Source organism: Archocentrus centrarchus, chromosome 2 (genome assembly GCF_007364275.1).
Source record: "Archocentrus centrarchus isolate MPI-CPG fArcCen1 chromosome 2, fArcCen1, whole genome shotgun sequence".
Lineage (NCBI taxonomy): Eukaryota > Metazoa > Chordata > Actinopteri > Cichliformes > Cichlidae > Archocentrus > Archocentrus centrarchus.
This window is the reverse complement of record NC_044347.1, coordinates 13,753,259-13,765,804: the sequence shown is the minus strand read 5'-3', so window position 1 is coordinate 13,765,804 and position 12,546 is coordinate 13,753,259. Positions and strand designations below refer to the sequence as shown.

General features: G+C 39.3%; 1 protein-coding gene across 3 annotated transcripts in view; it reads right to left on the bottom strand.

Moving 5' to 3' along the window:
- The window catches only part of LOC115793688 (inositol polyphosphate-4-phosphatase type I A-like), a 68,571-nt gene that overhangs the window by 1,014 nt on the left and 55,011 nt on the right, over positions 1-12,546 (bottom strand). Inside the window, exon 25 of one of the 3 annotated variants that reach the window (XM_030748789.1) lies at positions 11,425-11,936. The exons of the other annotated variants lie outside the window; for them this stretch is intronic. Within the exon in view, the coding sequence (XP_030604649.1) occupies positions 11,756-11,936 (181 nt within the window). The 3' untranslated portion in view covers positions 11,425-11,755. Of the gene's footprint in view, positions 1-11,424; positions 11,937-12,546 lie in introns of those variants that run through there. 3 annotated transcript variants of the gene reach the window in all.

Sequence of the window (12,546 nt, the reverse complement as noted above, 5' to 3'; positions counted from 1 at the left end):
TAAAACGGCCCTCTGCACTGACCTCTATACACTTCCCTGATGATTTTATGGGCTCAGTCGCTCATTTACAGCCATACTGAATAGACTGGTCATCTTACAGTGTCAGAACGGAGGATTATCCAGGATGTGCTCGCTGGCTGGCAGCTTGTGGTTGACGGGCAGAAGTTGTGCCTCTAACTGGCTTCTTTTACGAGGGAATAACACTCGAGGCTCATGAACGCTGAATTTTGAGTTGTTCCTATGGATAACTTACTAAATTTCCAGCTGATATATGTAAAAACTGCATAAATCTGCAGGTCTTTATGTTTCTGAAACACATTTGTTAGAGAAACTGAAAAAAATGGGGAGAGCAGCTGCCCCTCTCACTTTGCAGCTCTGTAAGATACTGGACGAAATTACTCATTTAGGAAGAAAATTTGCATTTTCATGTTTCCAACTTTTAAACAAAAAAATTTGTGTCAACATGTTTTAGGCCTCAGCCGTACAGGCCTAGGGATTGGTTGGTGACGTCCCCCTGGCAAGTTGGCAAGTGGTTGCTGGGTGAAATCAGTTGCAAATAGGGTGCTGCACCATAATCCTCCTTGTGATTGCTTTGGTTGTGGTCACCATTAGTTTGCATGGAAGATGCTGATTTGTGTGCAAACACTTGCCATTTACTCTCCAAGTGGTAGAGTAAATGCAATGCACTCTTTCCAGTTTCACTCGGAGTCTCCGAGTGAAACTGGAAAGAGTGCAACGCAAACTGGAAACGGAGAATGACTGCCTTCAAAGCAAAAGTTGTGCCTCACTGCTGCAACCAACTTTTACTTTGAAGGCAACTGTTGTCCTTTGTGCAGTTTCACTACTAATTCGTGTCGTTGGGAACACGGGGTACTTCAAATGTCCTGCTGTTCGTGGACTACCACCAACAATTAACGTAATAACTAAATTAAAATTCTACTTTTGGGAAAAAAAAAAAAAGATGTGATTTTGTGAACTCAGAAAACTAATGAAAATAAAAATATCCACAGGAAATATCCCTAGTTTTAGTGGCTCTACAGTGTAGTAGTTTACACATTTGCCTAACAGGTGAAAGATTCCAGGAGGAGACACAAATGCCTTTGGGGTTGTGTCAAGAAGGACACTTTGTGAATAAGAAAGTAGCCTTTATCCTTAATTTTAGTCTGTTTTTGTTGGTAAAATTTCTTACTACAATTTCTCTGATGAGAATTTAAATGTCTATGTGACGGTGAGTCAACTGCCTTCAGAAAGTGTTGTGTTTTTATTGCAATGCCTATGCTGATTTATCTAAATCAAGCAATCAGTAGATCTACCTGCAGTGAAAAGAACGGTGGACAGTAGGTGGTCATGATAGACTTGAGATACACTTTGAGAGAATCAGAAGAATTCCTCACCAGTGAAGATAGCAGCAGGGAGGATAAACACCAAAGGAAAAAGATTTCTAAAAGTGATTTTATCCATGCAGTTTCTCTCTTGATGACTATTAAAATTAACCTTAACTTAGTTGTTGTGATGTTACTCCTCCTTTGAAACGAGACATGGCCAATAACCCTCAGTGGCTGATACACTGCTGTGTTATCTGTTTCACTCTAAATGGAGCCACAATGTACAAAATTAACATGTTATATTCAGTAAGACCTGAAACTAGTGACTGAAATCATAAAATCATCAGGAACTGAAGGCACAGATTGAATGAACAGCAGTGTCATTTTCTCATAGACGACTTACTTCTGCAACCACAATAGTTGCCCCCTGCTGGCCAGTAGAAAGAATGCAGGTTGGAGGCACTTCCACACTGGGTTAAATCTGAGTTCATGTTTTCTATACCATCTACAACTATCATGCACACAGTAAGAGATTACAGGCAGTTACATTTTTAAATTAAATGTTAGTATAAATACAATGAAACAAAACTGCACTTTCAGCTTTCCTTTAAGAATAAAAGAATCAAGAATAATAATTAAATAAAAAAATGGCCTATGGATTAATTCTCAACTGCAATCCCCACTGATGACCAGCAGAGGTCAGCAGGTTTATGCCTTTTTAAACTGGCTCCACAGACGCTCCATGGTGTAGTAGTCACACTTCAAAGATCCCTGGACTGAGACCAGGAGGAGACACAAACCCATCATCAGGGGGTCACAAGTCAGTGCACCTCCAGTATCAGCCTGGAAAGCAGCTGAAAGTGCCTTTCTTAAACTGATACAACAGAATAAGTGCTGTTGAATGGGGCAAAAAATAAATAAATAAATAAAAATTCAGATACACACATTGACAAACACACATTAGGACACATGGAGTCACAAACACATGAATAAATAGATGGACAGGCTCCTAATTTTCTGCTACCAGCTGGATATTCCCACTTCTGTCTCTTTATTCAAAGCACAGCTGAAGCACGTTTAACTATAACCAGCTAGAAACTGATGCAATTCAAGTCGGTGAGAGTAAGAACAACGAATGGAGAACACACAACTTTAAAGACTAGAAAATATCACACAGTCTTTATGATCTGCAGGTGGAAGCAGGAAACATTTATTTCAGCAGGCGGACGGCAGGTTTTCTGAGGCGTGTGGTACACGGCGAGGTTAAAAGCCTTTGGACGTGAACAAGAAAAGAAAAGTCTGGCATGGTAATTTCCTGCTGCGTGCCAACTTTAACAACAACAAGAGAGCCACAAAATCAGAGAAAGTCAAGATCTTCAAAATGAGGAAGAAACACCTGCAAACACTCACAACAAAAACACATAAATATGCATATCAGAGGAAACTCATAACAACAGTCATATTCAGCTGAGTGTCAACAGCATGAGAGTTATGACATAAGCGTTATAATAATTAACATATATACTCTGCTTTGGAGTAACTTCAGACAGTGTGTGTATAAGTAGCAGATAAATAAAGCATTTTGGCAATACAAGCATTTAAATACAGTTTATGTACAGCAGTACAAATATATTCTGATAATCTGAGTTCCTAAAAATAAATAAATAAGTAAATAAATAAAGCAAAGGAGGAAAAAGGCAAACTGATGTTTCTCTTTAGGTGGATGATATACTTGATTTATATTTGTAGGAAGCACTTTAGGGTAATTACACCTGCAGGTACACTGGGATTTAATGCATCTGTAACTGTTACACCTCACTGGCATTTATTCTGGCATATATTTTTGTCACTTTCCAGTAAATACATTCCTTCTGCGCAGCGATAGTGATATTGTTATATTGATTTCGATTTTAAATAAATGCTAAGCTCACAGAGGTAGTTCTACAGATGACGAGAGAGCAATAACCTTAAAACAAATGCTACAAACATAACGAGCCGTGTGTAATCACTTAAATTGTGACCTTTTGTGTTTGCGTTGCTGCCAGATTTTAGCTAAAAAAAAAGGTTGACGCCACACTCACGTTAGCATGCTAAGCTGCCGCTACAAGCTGGTTAGCTTCGGTTTGCTAAATTATTTATGCCACAAAATATTTTACACTGATTAAACATTTAAAATGTTGAGCTTTGAAAGTGCTGGTGGCTTTTTTTTTTAACTTTTTTTTAAACTTTTTTTGGGGTTTTGACAGAGCCGGGCGATCTACTCAGCTGTCTTTTCAGTCTTTGTTCAAAACTATGAAGCCAGTTTACAATTAAGAGACAATTAGCCTAACAATTAGCACAAAAACAGAGCCAGTTTTCTCTGTTCAGACAAAACAAAATCCACCCAAGTGCGGCTCAAAGGACCGAAGACCCCGTTACATAGAAACAGCATGTGCTGCACTGACTGCTAGGTTGAGCTAATAGCTGATGGGTGCTGTGCACTGCCTGTGCCGCCATTTTTATTTCTTTATTTTTTAGGATCCCTCGTCTTTACGCGTACTACATGCTCCCACTCCCTGTTATTCTGCATTTCTATTGGTCACACCACAAGTGCCTCCCAGCCAGCATGCTCACACCTTGCTAGTTGCAGAGGGAAACAGTTGGCGGTGTCCATCATGAAGAACGGGTTTCAGAGGGCAGCAGTGTGTTGTATGTAACTACAACCCCAATACCAAAAAAGTTGGAATGCTGTGTAAAATGTAAATAGAAACAAAATACAATCCTTTTATTTTTACAGTAGAACATAAAAATTATCTATCCAAGACATTTTACTATTTTAAGAAAAATATTCTGAATTTGATGGCAGCAAGACATCTCAAAGGCTGGAAAGGTAAGTGATACTAGAAAGAAACAGCTGGAGGAACATTTTGAAAATTATTAATATATTAATTGGCAGCAGGTCAATAACATGATTGGGTATAAAAAGAGCATCTTAGAGAGGCAGAGTTTCTCAGGAGTAAAGATGGGCAGAGGTTCATCAATCTGCAAAAACTGTCCACAAATTTTGAATGTCAGAATAATTTTCCTCAATGTAAAATTGTCAAGACTTGAGTATCTCATCATTTACAGTTCATAATATCAAAAGATTCAGAGAATCTGGAGAAATCTGTGTGCAACGGACAAGGCTAAAAATCAGTATTGGATATGCGTAATCTTCGGGCCCTCAGGCAGCACTGCATTAAAAACAGACATGACTCTGTCACTAAAATCGCTGCATGGCCTCAGGAACACTTCCAGAAATCACTGTGAACACCGTGCCATCCACACATGCAGGTTAAAGCTCTGCCATGCAGAGAAGAACATGATCCAGAAAGGTCGCCTTCTTCTCTGAGCCAAACTAATTTAAAACAGATTGAGGCAAAGAAGAAAACTGTTCTGCGGTCAGATGAATCCAAATCTGAAATTCTTTCCAGAAAACATGGTACACTACATCCTCTGGACTAAAGAGGAGAGGGACCATCCAGCTTGTTATCAGCGCTCAGTTCATAAGCCTGCATCTCTGAAAGTGCATTAGTGCCTATGAAACTGGCAGTTTGCACATCTGGAAAGGCACCATCAGTGCTTAAAGGTATGCACAGGTTTTAGAGCAACATATGCTCCCATCCAGATGTCTTTCAGGGAAGGCCTTCATATTTCAACAAGACCATGCTAAACTGCATCTACTATGAAGCCATGCTGCTGTAATACAAGAGGCTGGGTGCTGAACTGACCTGCCTGCAGTCCAGATCTTTCACTAACTGGAAACATTTGGAGCATCATGAAATGAAAAATACCACAAAGCAGACCCAGGACTGCTGAGCAGCTAGAATCCTATCAGACCAGAACGGGATAACATTCCTCTCCCAGAAGTCCTGCAGCTGCTCTCCTCAGTTCCCAGATGTTTACAGACTGTTGTTGAAAGGAGAGGGGATTCTATTCTATTCTATTCTATTAACTCAAAATTTCGAGTTATTAACTCAAAATTTCAAGAAAATAACTCAAAATTTCGAGTTATGAACTCAAAATTTCAAGAAAATAACTCGAAATTTCGAGTTACGGATGGCGATTCTTTTTTTTTTTTAGTGGCGGAAACAAGCTTCCATAGGATGCTGCACAGTGGGAAACAACATCAAAACTTTCAAAATTAGCTCATATTTTTCTTAAAATAGTAAATTTTCTCACTTTAAACATTTGCTATGTTTTTTGTTCTACTGTGAATAAAATGTGGGTTTGTGAGATTTGCAAATCATTGCATTCAGTTTTTATGTAAATTCAACAGCATCCCAACTTTAATGAAACTGTGTTTCTAATTAACATACATTCTTATTTAATATATATAAAGTTCAAAGAACAAAAACAACTTGTAGTTTTATAAGCTTAGCTAAATTAAGCTAACTACCTGCTATATCAAAAATGGTATCAATTCTCTTACTAAACTCCCAGCCAATGAATAAACCTCTAAATATCAAATTATTCCTTTAATATAAAGCACAAAACTGAGGTTTTATTAAAACTGCTATACTGCATTTTATGTGTTTTATTACAGTCTTGTATGCTGCTTAAGCTATACAAGCTCCTTATCATGAAATTTAACGCTACCTAAACCAGCCTGAAAGATGTTCGACATTTTCAGGATCCACAGAGAATCATTTGACTGTAGTATGTGACTGTTTAGAGGTCATCAGAGCGGGTAAACTCCCAAAGGAGGCTATTTTAGTGTGATCCATTTCCATACTGGGTCGATCTTAATGAGACAGAGCCACTAAACTCTAGGGAGGCGACTGATGGTAATGTTTAGCTATACAAGCCAAGATATTGATTTTCACATTGCAGATTCCCAATGTGTAAAACAACCCGAGTGCTTCTGGTTTCTTATGCTGCTTAAAATGCTGCTAAACACATTTTCCACATACATTGTTAAAGGGGACCTCCTATGCTTGTTCCCTGATTTATGATTTTGTTTGGGACACTATTAGAGTAGCTTTGGATAGTTCACAGTTCAAAATCCTTATTATTTTATATTGGTACTTCATGCAGCCCCTCAATTCATCCTCTGCCTGAAATGCTGTCTTTTTCAGAGCTCAGTCACGCAGGCCTAGAGACCAGTCAGCAACCACCAATCGCAAACTGATCGAAAACTGGTTGGCAAGTGGTTGCTGGCTGTCATCAGGTGAAATCAGTCACAAAGTGGGTGCTGCAATAAAAACAGAGATTGCATTTGTTGCTACCTAACTGCCACAGTTAGGTAGCAACCCACAATTGCCCACAGTTTGCATGGAAGATGCTGACTTGTCTGCAAACACTCGCTCACTATCCACCGAGTGGTAGCAATACCTGAAAAAGATTTGCTTTAAAGTAAAAGTTGGGCTTTAAGGCTCAGTCTCACTAAATTAAAAATAGGATGGTAGCGTCCACACAACTAGGACAAATTAGTGTCTGTCCACTGAATGCACTGCATTTTTTTTTTCGCTGTCTTTAAATAGTGTGAATTTCTCTGTAGACAGCAACAGATTTGCAATTTTCCCTGATTTATCACAGCTAATTGCCATATTATCACAAACAGATTGCATGTTATTGCTAACTTCACTCACTCAATCACAAACTGAGAGGCTGATATCAGACTGACTCCATTTTAAAGCGGTTTTATTGCTGTTTTATGCATTGTTTTGAAAACAGCAACTGAGTGCAAGTGGTTGCAGACCTGGTCTCCAGCACCTATTTCAAAAGGCAATGAGATTGCAAGTTTATTGCCCACAGTCATAATAATTTTGGTCATGCCGCAGTCTCTAACCTCCGTTTTCCCTAGTTGGTTGGTGAATACACATTTTTACTACCAATCTCTAGGACTGCATGACTGGGGTTATCAACTGATTTCACTAAGCAGCTGCCAACAATCTCCAGCAACCACTCAGAATTAGTCAAGAAATACTCATTTTTTCCCCCCCAGTGTCTGGTGGTTGCCAGGCAGTTGCAACTGGTCTCTAGGCCTGTGTGACCTAGGCCTAAGATTCCCCTCCCTAAAAGCCCACTTTCTTCTGATTGACCAATATCAGGAAGCCAGCCAAGGGGCAGCACCCTGTGCTTGTGAGCTGTACTGTGCACAGAAATACAGCATCTATGGGACAACTTTCACAGAAGTCTTCTTACTTTGTGAAAGTTTGAACACTTAATATTAATTTCCTGTCACATTTTAACCTTTTCTTATTTAAAACTGAGTTTAAAAAAGCAAATTAGGTCCCCTTTTACTTTTTTCCCCCAATACAACTGGAGAAGTCAAGCCTCCTCACTCACTAGGTGGGTACATAAGTTTATCATAAGTTTTTTTTTTTTTTTTAACCATGAAGTTATTAAATGAAAAATAAGACTTTACGTTATTACTCTTCACAATAATACAACCATATAATAATTAACATAGGGCATACAGCATATCAAAACAACACATTTTTTCTAGGAAGCTCAATTGAAAGTGCACAAACATAGCTAAAAGCAAGTAGCTGATTAACTGATGAGCCATCACATTAATTAGTTGGCATGTATTTGAATTATGTCATTTTTCAAGCATAAATACCAAATGCTTGCTGGAACTAGCCTTTTTGATTGTAAAATTTGCAGTATATTTTAAAAAATTTTGTTAGTAATCTAATTATCTTTGGGTTTTGGATTGTTGCCAAAGACCAAACAAAACAGTTAATCAGCTAACAGAAACTGGGATCATTATAGTTGACACGAGAATGCCTGAAACAAGAGGAACACACATTGCCTTGTGTATTTTCCCCTTTTTTCTAGGATGCATAAGCCAAAGTGAAAGTGGACATCCCATCTTTAATAGCTTAAACTCTGCATATCTCTTTCATTCACAGAGTGAACTCCTCACATTATCCATCAAACACTCTTCCATCTCTATAAAGCTAATGTAAACATAGTGGCTGGTACAGATAAATGCTCTAAAGGGTGCACAAGCTGCAGCACTGAAAACATATTTCCCCTGAATATCCCACAATCAAACTTTCCAGTTGCAAGCTGCATCCTAAAATCCACAAAGATCCAGCTCAGTCAGTCGGCGAGACAGAGCTGATCTCCACCGCATTATCCTGGAAGCTGAAGAGCAGATGTGGGTTGAATCACTGACTTACTGCATCTATTTTGGCACACTGGGACCAATTAAAGTGTGTGAAGAGCATCATCGCTCGCCACTCTAACCCTCTGGGCAGGTGAAAGCGAGGACATGACGGCATCTAGCTTGTCGCTGCTTTTATAAATGAACTGAACCCATAAATAACACTTACCCAGAAAATCCCGAACTTAAGAGGGACACTTACACGATAATGATTGAATTCAGGCTACAGGACTCATTTGATGTTGATGTTTTGGTGTCATTCTGCAGCAACAGAGCAATTTTTTTAGGACTATTATAAATATTAGGAGTTGAAATTGTGACCACCTGATAAACGAGAGTAATCAATAACACTTTATTTTTGCTCACTTTTTGGTCTCCACCAGCTCGTGGGAGAAATATCTGAAACTAAAGAGCAGCAAGAGAAAACTAAAACAGTAAAGCTGTGCACTCGGCTGCAAGATTGTAAAATGTGCCATTAATTTAAGAAATAGCTTGCTGACTATTTTGATAATTCATTTTAGATATGTTCTGGTTTCTGCTTCTCTTCTTTGAAATAGAAAAAATATTTTACAATAACCAAACTGAAGACATTAATAACATTAAGTCAAACTGGTGTAAACAGTCAGTTAATGGGTTCAGTTCATTTGCTCTGAGTAATACTAACACTGCTTCACGCAAACATCTCAATAGGCTGGGTGTAAACAAAGTCAGGAACCGGCCCAGATCTGCTGGAAAGTGCACAAGCTCAGGTAGACGCAGAAAAGTCCTTCTAGCTTCTAGAGAAGCAGGAAGACCAAAACAAAGAAAAGCAAGCAAATGCTGCCTTAAAAATATATATCTAAGCGAAAGCATACTTGCTCTATTTTGGCACGAGATAAAAGCTTTAGTTTCCTCTACATTAATGAGTAGGGCAAGTGCAAAAGCACATGGAAGACGATGATAAATCAGATGATCCAAAAATGTAGTGCACGGATGAAATAAGCTGTTTGTGCAAAGCTTAAATCATAAATAAAATATTCATTTGATCGCTACTGTGGGTCTTTCCTGAAAGCAAAGTTTCTATATAATCTGCTTATCTTTATACACATTTACAGTCTTCACAAAGAAAACATGTCTTTCTGTCAGTGAAGGATAAGGCAGAGCGCTCACTGACCATCACAAACAAACAAGCTGTGTCCATCAGAGGGCGCTATACACTAAGAATGAAATCATCAGGCAGTACTGGAAGCAGAGTTGGATTGTCCTGTCAGTTACTACAGGTAACTTTTAAATTTCTGGATCATATTTAATAATTTTCTGTTATATGTTCACACAGAGCCAGCTGAATTTTTTTAAGTCCTCATTTTGGCAAATACCATCTACACAAACAAAACTGAGCTCTTTTTTTAAATAAACACTTTTAAGATGGATGAACCTTAAAAAAAAAAACTGCTTTAGTTTTAGTAGTCTCCTTAGTATAGAAGTAACGAGAACGGCGCTTTGGAAAGTTATAACTTCGTAATGGTTAAAATTTTGTATTTCATACGAAAGGCCAAAGAAAGTACTGTTCATGTGGCAGCATGAAGAAATATAGCAACAAGTACATTGGGAAATTAAATGTATTAAAACAGATGAATCCTGACCAGGGAGTAAATTAAATAATTCCCATGTACGTGTGGACGGATATCATCCTAAAAACACATGTGAAAGGAGGCATGTAGACTTCACATTCAGCAGGCTTTGTGTGGACATAGTGTGTGGTCTTAAGGTCAAATGCAAGCAACACGATACTGTAAATGAATCAGGAGTGTCAAACACGTGGCCCGGGGGCCGGAAACAGCTCGCAAAGGCCTCCGGCACACATGCCTAGAGAACACCAAGTTGCTAGGGAAAAAATTTCCTGATTGGTTGCAAAGAGGTATACGGTGCTGCACCACAGATCTCATTGCGATAGTTTTGGCCGCTAGAACAACCCAAACCAGAAAGGTAGACTGTTTGCCTTCTACAAAAAGCTGCAAACACCGCATTTCAAAAGGCCTAAATTTTATTTATTATTTTTTTATTTTTTTCTAGCCTGTCATGTCTGGCAGATCTTGCAAACAGAACTGTGATCTGAATGCATTGTTGTGCCAAACATATTTGCTATTTCAAGGTGAGCTCTATAGGTTCTCTATAGGCTTCTCTTGTTAGTGTGTGAGCCTTTATTTTATTTGAGTTATTTTTAGCATACTGTGTGACAAATTTTGCCAGAGCTGACAGGCTTAGGAAAAAGAAAAGAAGAAAAGAAAAAGGGAGAGAGAAAGAGGCCTTGTACATTACCAGTTTTTCAGGTTTCACTACCTCTTGGCAACTATTTGCAAAGAAGTCATCATCTCACATGCAAACCACTACAATAACTGCAATATGGTAGCAACCAAAGCAATCACAGGGAGGTTGTCAGTGTAGCACCCTCTTTGCAAACAATTTTACCTAGTGATAGCCAGCAACCAGAAGGGAAATACAGTTTTCTAGTTGCTATGAAAAAATGCGAGACTGAGGCAAAATCTCTGCCTGTGTAATCTTTGGGGTTTGGACGTGAAATGACTAGAAAAAGGGGACTTTTCACTGCATTTTGTCCTTAACCTCCGGAGACCCGAGCTCTTGTTTGGGATGCACTTTTAATTTCTTAGCTGTTTAAGATTAGCTGGACATGACAGATATTAAAAACTGAACACAAAGTTGTTTTCAACCCCACTGTCCTAAACTGGGCACAGGTTTATTTTCAGTATAGCTGGCTAGTCATTGTTGCACAAAGTATAAAACACATTACTAAGAAGAATGAAGTCCAAGGTGCAGAAAAGTCCCAATGTAGTGACCCCATACGATGATGCAGGGTCTCAGGAGGTTACGCTATCTCAGGCTGTTTTTATAGAACACTTATACACTCATGGAAAGAGGAGCAATTTAAAGGTGTTTTTTTTTTTTTTTTTTTTTTTTTTTACAGGTTATTAAGTAAGTTTTAGCATTCTCAAATTGGGCTTTATGAGGCCAGTGAACTAAAATGAGTTTGACACCCCTGATCTTTATGTGAGAAACAAGAAAAAAATAAGAAAAGAAAAAGAAAAGAAAAAAAGGCCAAAGCGTGGCTCTTGATAAACGGGGCATCACTTGAGTAAAGCCCTTAGTCAGGGTGGGACAGTGTGTGTGAGTTGATTACACCACTCTCACAGGTCAGTGGCACAGTTTCAGAAACACCCTGGGGAGTCAATGTGGAGCATCCCCACCCCTCCTTGTAATTTGTTTGCTGTTCAGTCACTCCTGGCTGAGAGCTACTCATTCAGCTGCATCGCACTTTGGCCAGGAAGTAGGCCACACTGAGGAAGATCCACACCACCAGGAGGTTGGGGCTGAGGGCCAGCAGGGGCAGGGAGTACATGAGGCCGGGATCCAGCCGGAAGTCACGCACTGGCAGCAAGCCGCTCAGGTTCTTCTGGACCACCCCCTCCCTCGTGCCAATGCTGCCGAGTCACGTGGGAGGGAGGACGAAGAAGAGGAGGAGGAGGAGAAAGAGGAGGTGTGAAGCAGCAAACGTAAGAGGGAGGAGGGAGAAAAACAGAAGGAAATAAAGATAAAGAAGAGGGATGGAGGAGGAAGGAGAAGGAATAAGAAGGAAATTCCAAGGAGGAGGAAGGAAAGGTGAAGAAGAGTGTGTTGCAAGGAGGCAAAAACAAAAAAAAAAACAGATGGCGTGTACATGCACAATGGTGAGACCGCAAATTAGGATGTGGCACAGGTGAAAAATCACAATGACGAAGAATCCCACAACCATGATGATCGGAAGCATTTTACACCAAAATAAAAGCAATAATATTGAGGTGACAGCAAATGGGCGGAGGAAGTAGAAATCAAGAACACAACAATCCCGCAAACATGAACAAAACAATCATGTAACGGGAAACAAGAGGAAGAGGAAACAGAGGAAGAGAAGAGAGAAAAAAAGAGAAATTAAGAAAGGGAAAGAAGGTAAGAAAATACAGCAATGGCTCTCCATGTTTATATACTCTAAGACATGGGGTGAAGGAGGGGGAGGAGGAAGGAGGAACAGATGGAGGGGAAAGACTGGGAAAA